The sequence below is a fragment of the Gigantopelta aegis genome, chromosome 12, assembly GCF_016097555.1.
Source record: "Gigantopelta aegis isolate Gae_Host chromosome 12, Gae_host_genome, whole genome shotgun sequence".
NCBI classification, from domain to species: Eukaryota; Metazoa; Mollusca; class Gastropoda; order Neomphalida; family Peltospiridae; genus Gigantopelta; species Gigantopelta aegis.
This window is the reverse complement of record NC_054710.1, coordinates 7411211-7417450: the sequence shown is the minus strand read 5'-3', so window position 1 is coordinate 7417450 and position 6240 is coordinate 7411211. Positions and strand designations below refer to the sequence as shown.

At 37.8% G+C, this 6240-nt stretch overlaps 1 protein-coding gene across 1 annotated transcript; it reads right to left on the bottom strand.

The window, feature by feature from the left end:
• Positions 1 to 3035: 3035 nt before the first annotated feature.
• Positions 3036 to 6012, bottom strand: LOC121386491 (zinc finger protein 729-like). Its single transcript, XM_041517404.1, has one exon. The coding sequence runs from the start codon at positions 5692 to 5694 to the stop codon at positions 3370 to 3372; it is 2325 nt and encodes a 774-aa protein (XP_041373338.1). The 5' UTR covers positions 5695 to 6012; the 3' UTR covers positions 3036 to 3369.
• Between the last annotated feature and the right edge of the window lie 228 nt (positions 6013 to 6240).

Below are 6240 nucleotides of genomic sequence, written 5' to 3'. Positions count from 1 at the left end.
AAGTTGCTGTGGATTGGAAGCATCACCAGTGACAATTTTGTGCTGTTGGATAAAAATTACTGCCGTCGGTAAAACTCCCCAACGACAGCAAAATGATAATATATCTTGTGTACATTATCTGCTAGTATTTAACATTTGTACATCTGAAATATGTTTACATGCAACACAATAACCTTTCAATCATATTTATTTGCTGAAAAAGTTACCCGTTAAAGAATTACCGGAGGCAGGCTAAAAATAGCTTTCAGTAGAATTGCTGTGGGTGGTAAATTCTTAAGGTTGAGCCCTGTAACGTATTTAAAATTATTCAGTTTATGTCCCAATAGATATTGTGTCTATTAAAGGCATATTGTCACAGACCACTGACCTATTTAATGGTCTAACAGAGTATTACTTGAACAAAAATAATTTGATTTGTCCTTAAATGTACTTTATTCAACCACCATATTCCATTAATTAATGACATTTTGTAAAAATAATTGAATTATGGCAATGGTCCACAATTCAAAAACTAAAATTGCCGAGAGGGATGACATGGATTTCACTCCATTGTGGTTCAGTTAAGGTGATGCGATAGCTAGATTTGGTTTCCAACAATTAATTTAATTTTTATTTATTATCCATTTTTAGAGAAATAAGGTCCTTAAATCAGCGACAGTATGCCTTTAAAATTATCAATTTTTTGTGAACATTTTAGCGAGTGCCAGAGCTAGCCCTGGTTTCAGACACTGGTGTCGGGTTTCTCCTCATAGCTTGTGTACCAGCCATAATATGTTAGTTTAATGTTACAAGTAAAAGGATTATTTAACTAAAGGTTGACAATCTGTGATATAGAATAACCTCTAGCCCTGACCCAACACATAAAGCGGGTATGGCTAGAGGACATTTTAAAACAGGGTTCTTACACTTGTAACAAAAACATAAAATTCAAGGACATTTCCAGTAAAAAAAAATATATTTCCAGGTAATGAAATATTCAATCAATGAATGTTTGAATTTAGACAGGTTAAGGGGAGTTCTCATTATGTGATTAGTTATACCGACTTGTGATGAAAACTTACTTTAGAGAACACCTAAATCGGAACATAAATCATACATGACAAGTCGGAATCGTACCGATTAGAACATGTTCTAATTCTCATGACAAATTGAAAGCTCTCAGCCAATCAAATCACATTAAAGGTAGACTAAACTCCAACAAGAGCCGTATGTGTTGGAAAGATGCATACACTGACCACCAACACATACGGACACTTTAACAAATGAAAAACGCATAATTTTAGAATTAATAAAAAAACATGATTATTCCTGCTAACTGGGGGCAGCCATTTTGTTTCATTTTTGTGACGTCTGGTGGTATAGCTTGGGGCGAAGTGACATCAGCTCCATCCAACTTATCTATTATGCACAGTGTAAACAAACGCTTCGCTTTCATCAACTTGACTTGTAAAACAACATAAATGACTTGATAGTATAATAAACTATTTAACTAAATTATTTCAATTTGCATCAATATAACGAAATGGACAAATAGTTGTTTTTTTCTTTTAAAAAATCCAAAGAAAAAATGCATATTATTAGGCCTATTGGTAGGATACGTTCGAGCAAAAACAACCACTCACGATACCCAAGTGATAATTTTCATTTCTTTGGGACTACGTAATTGGTCAGTTTTGTGATTTTAGATGGGAAAGTCTACTTAATCAAGGCTTTTACAGAATTACTTACAGTAATAAAGCAGGACGGCTGGTAAAGTCCATTACAATTTGAGGTTATCACACAATACCCTGTGATCTTAATAAAAGAGGCACATCTTTTTAGTGTGTCTAGACACAGTGTCTGGGGACCGTCTAAATATACACCTGCCGATCAGGAAACACAGGTACAAGCCACGGAAAAAAAGATGGTCAATTAAGCAAGAAAACACTCAGACTATTATTTCTGTACGTGGGTTAATTTATGTACAAAACATAATACAGCTATTTCAACACTGACAATGGTGGTTTATTTTGTATTGAAAAATAAACCACATATACAGGTTGCTGTGTTACTGGGATGGATATTATAACAGAACATTGCAATGCATCCGCAAAAATCAGGTATGTTTTGTTTCTTCAGTTCGAAGACTAATTCCTGATGTGACACGTTAGGTATTATGTAACCACCAGCTCATCAGAGGGCGTATTCACTTGGATGGTACAAAATGGCTGTGCCCGTTATATATAATAGCCGTCACATTTAATTGTTTTATTAATTAACTATACAACTAGACTTGTTGATATTAAGCAATAATGTGCATTATATATCGCTGAATATGCATACCAGTCCAAAAGCCTTGCTTTAGCATTCCTTTAAAGTTCAACCATTCAGTTTTGTCACATCTGGGGTTTTTGGTTTACTTAAATAAACAAGTCAAAATGTCCGGATTTCATGGGTCCATAAAACCTATTATTGTCCAGATGTCGTCAATAATTGTTCAGTTACACAATACCACCATTAAATTGTCTACATTCATATTTTCTTTATTTCGGAGAAAATGTTTATCCACTTACAGGGCTAACTCTGGTTCAGCAGAAAATTTCGCCAAATTATCTAATAAACTTTAAAATTTGCAGAAACCCAGTTATTTTGTATCAAAATATCAATTATTAACTAAAATTATTTCGCCAAATTAAAATAAAATTCGCCAATTGTTTTTGAAATTCGCAACTGGCAAATTTGGCGAGTGCCAGAGCTAGCCCCGACTTAACATTCCCCGCAAAATATTTTTGAACTGACGAGCTTTGTTTGATGTCATGGAATCTTATGACGTAACGTCTTCCCACACACACACACACGATTCGAGTCGCTACGACAAAACACATGCGACTAGTCAGTGTGATAAATCGCACGAGAGCGCCGTTTTATGAGAATAACAAAAGTAAAGATGCAAAAAATATATAAATAAACCACAGAATTTTGGGCCTAAACAGGGCTAGCTTTGGGTCAGTAGAAAATTTCGCTAAATTATTAATCATACATCAAAAACCCATTTATTTTCCAACAAAACCATTTATTTCATGAAATTATTTCGCCAAATTAAAATAAAATTTGCCAATTATTTTTGAAATTCACAATAGACGAATTTGGCGAAAGCCAGAGTTAGCCCTGACTAAATTTCCAGGACATAATAAAGTTTAATGCTTTTTCCAGGACATATCAGGCCTAGATTTTAAAATCAAAAAATTCAAGAACATGATTCCATGATTTCCAGGACACGTAAGAACCCTGTTATTAGCTGACTATTGTCGAGTTACGTACTGTAGAATTAGTTACAATTATTATTAGGAAAAAGTTATTTTTAATTTCTGTTCACACCTGTAGTGCTCATCAATTACAATGAAGGAAGATGTGTCTCTTTAGATTTCCCTTCAGTGTGAAGGATTTTGAGCAAGTCTCACACTGATAGGGTCGGTGTCCTGTGTGAACCATCATATGAGTCTTGAGCGTCGCGTTGAAGGCGAACGACTTTGAACACACGCCGCAAATGTACGGTTTCTTGTCGCTGTGCACTACGAGCTTGTGAGCGCGGAGATACTCGCCAAGAGTGAACGTTTTCGAACACATGTCGCACTCAAACTGACGGACACCAGTATGCACAGGCATGTGTTTTCTCAGACTGTAACTCGAAGGGAACACCTTGGAGCACTGGCTACATCGGAAGAGTCCATCTGCGGACGGAATTACCTCGTTCTGCCTGGAAACCAAATCACCCTCAACATGGTCAGGATCCTCCAATGATTCCTCTTCCATATGGATCATCATGTGACATTTCAAGACGGCCTCCTCAGAAAAGCTTTGGGAACAAATGCCACATTTATAGAGATCGCCTTCGTCATCAGTCACACTATTTGAAGGTTTCACACGATCAAAATCTTCTTCCTTGACATGTGTCATCATGTGTTCTTTCAGGTCACTTTCTTCGGAATAACTCTGAGAGCAAATGCCACACTTAAACAGGTCATCTTCAGTACGAGCTGGTAGATATGGTATCGTTACGCCACGTTCTTTGCAGTAGTCGATATCAGTCTTCATATGATCCAAATCTGTTTTATAGCCATGGACCTTCACATGTTGTTTGAGGTGGCTCTCTTCAGAAAAGTGTTTGGAGCATTTGTCACACGTGAAAGGTTTGTTTTCAGTGCTTTTCAGCATGCCATTCTCTTCATAACAGTCCGATCCACCATCCATGTTTGATTCTTCCACATAATCCAAATACTCTTCCACATCAATCGCCAGGTGTCGTTTCGGTATCAAACTTTTACGGCTACGGCCAGAGCGTTTTGGAGCATCACCTTTCTTTGAAAGGTCCTCATGGTATGAATCTTTCTTGCTGGCATGCGACAACATGTGTTCCTTCAAAACACTATTTTTGGAAAAGCTTTTGGAGCATTCGTCACATATGAAAGGTTTGTCGTCAGTACAGTTTGAGAAAGAGGGTTCTGAATTGCCGACATCTTCCGCATTCTCCGATTCAGCATCATCATCACTTTTTGGAGAGTTTTCATGATCCAGATTGTTTGTATCAGAACGAATCACAGTTGAGGCTTCAACATAATCCAACCGTTCTTCTTCAGGATGCATCACCATGTGTTTTTTTGTTAACGGCTTACGACCATCTTTAATTGATTTTTTATTATCAGAATGCTTTTGTACCATGAGTTTTTTTGGTATTGCATGATTGTCAAAGCATTCACCTTGATCTGATCGTTTTCTTGTAGTATTAATTACACGTTTTTTTGATGTTACACAACTATCTTTAGAAGATTTCAAATGTTTTTCATTGTCGTGAACCCACATGTGTTGTCTTAACATACAGTCTTCAGAAAAACATTCCGAGCAGCTGCTACATTTGAAAAGTCTTTTACCAGTCCAGGACGGTAGACAGAGTTTATGATTGCCATTCTGTTTTAACTTATCTGAATCAGCGTCGCCCATATCTACAATGGTATCATCAAAACCATCCTCAACATGAACCAACAAATGTTTCTGCAGAACAGCATCTGTAGAAAAACATTTGAAGCATTCACTACACATAAAAATCTCCAGCTCTCCAGAAACTGATGACTGTTCTGTAGGCGAAGCGTCATCTTTCAAACCTTGCGTAGGAGCATCAACAGATTCTGATGACGCTTCTGCTGTGTGAACTTTCATGTGTTGCTTCAATGAGTCTTGTGAGGCGAACGTTCTCGAACATTCCCCGCAGCAGTAGATCTGTTCCCCGCAGTGAACGACCAACATGTGAGTTCTCAGATCCGCACTCCGGGAAAACGTCTTGCAGCACTCGTAACACCGGAACGGTTTCTGTCCCGTGTGAACCAGAATGTGTCTTCTGAGACTGCGACTGTCCTTGAAACACTTCCAGCAGATGTTACAGCTGGCCGGTTTCTCCGTAGAGTGGACCAACAGATGTTCTTTGAGGTGACATCCCTGCGAGAACGTCTTGGCGCACACATCACACTGGTATCGCCGTTCGCCCGTGTGCTTCACCATGTGTTTTTTAAGATCGCCATTTCGCAGACACGTCTTCGAACAGAACTCGCATCGGAATCTTTTATCTCCAGTGTGAATTATCTTGTGTTTTTTAAGATAAACCGCTTTCGAAAACGATTTTGAGCATATGTCACACTGAAAGGATGAAGGTGGAGTCGCCATTTCGTTCTTCTTCTTTTTTCTTTCCCAGAATATCGCGATTTACTGTCTAGTAATCAAAACTATTTACAGCAAACAGACTACCGTCTTTTTTCCGGTCCGTAATTTACCTTCATTTCCGGTCCGAAAGTATGACATTTACACATACGGACATGTACGGACTTCGTACAGCAATAATAATTTATTCCCTCGTAATTACATCAATGTTTTTAGGATGCCCACTCTGTTTATCACAGAAAGCAATTCCTTGTTGGTGTCCTCGCCTGTTACCTAAAAGCCGAATTACCCACAAACCAAAGAAAAAAAGATTAGTAGATATCGTCTTCTGTACGTAAATCCACCCTTTAGTTACGATATCTATTTCCGGGCTTTTCGTCTGCTGTACGTTTCGTCCTTAGGCAATTCGTCCATTCCATACGGTTAAATACTACATGAGTGGCCATTAGATATCATTTATTTTTCAATCAGTTGTTTTAAAACGTATCTAACAAGCGAAAGCGAAAGTTTTAAACGACGAGTTATAAGATAAATGGTATCTAACGGACACGA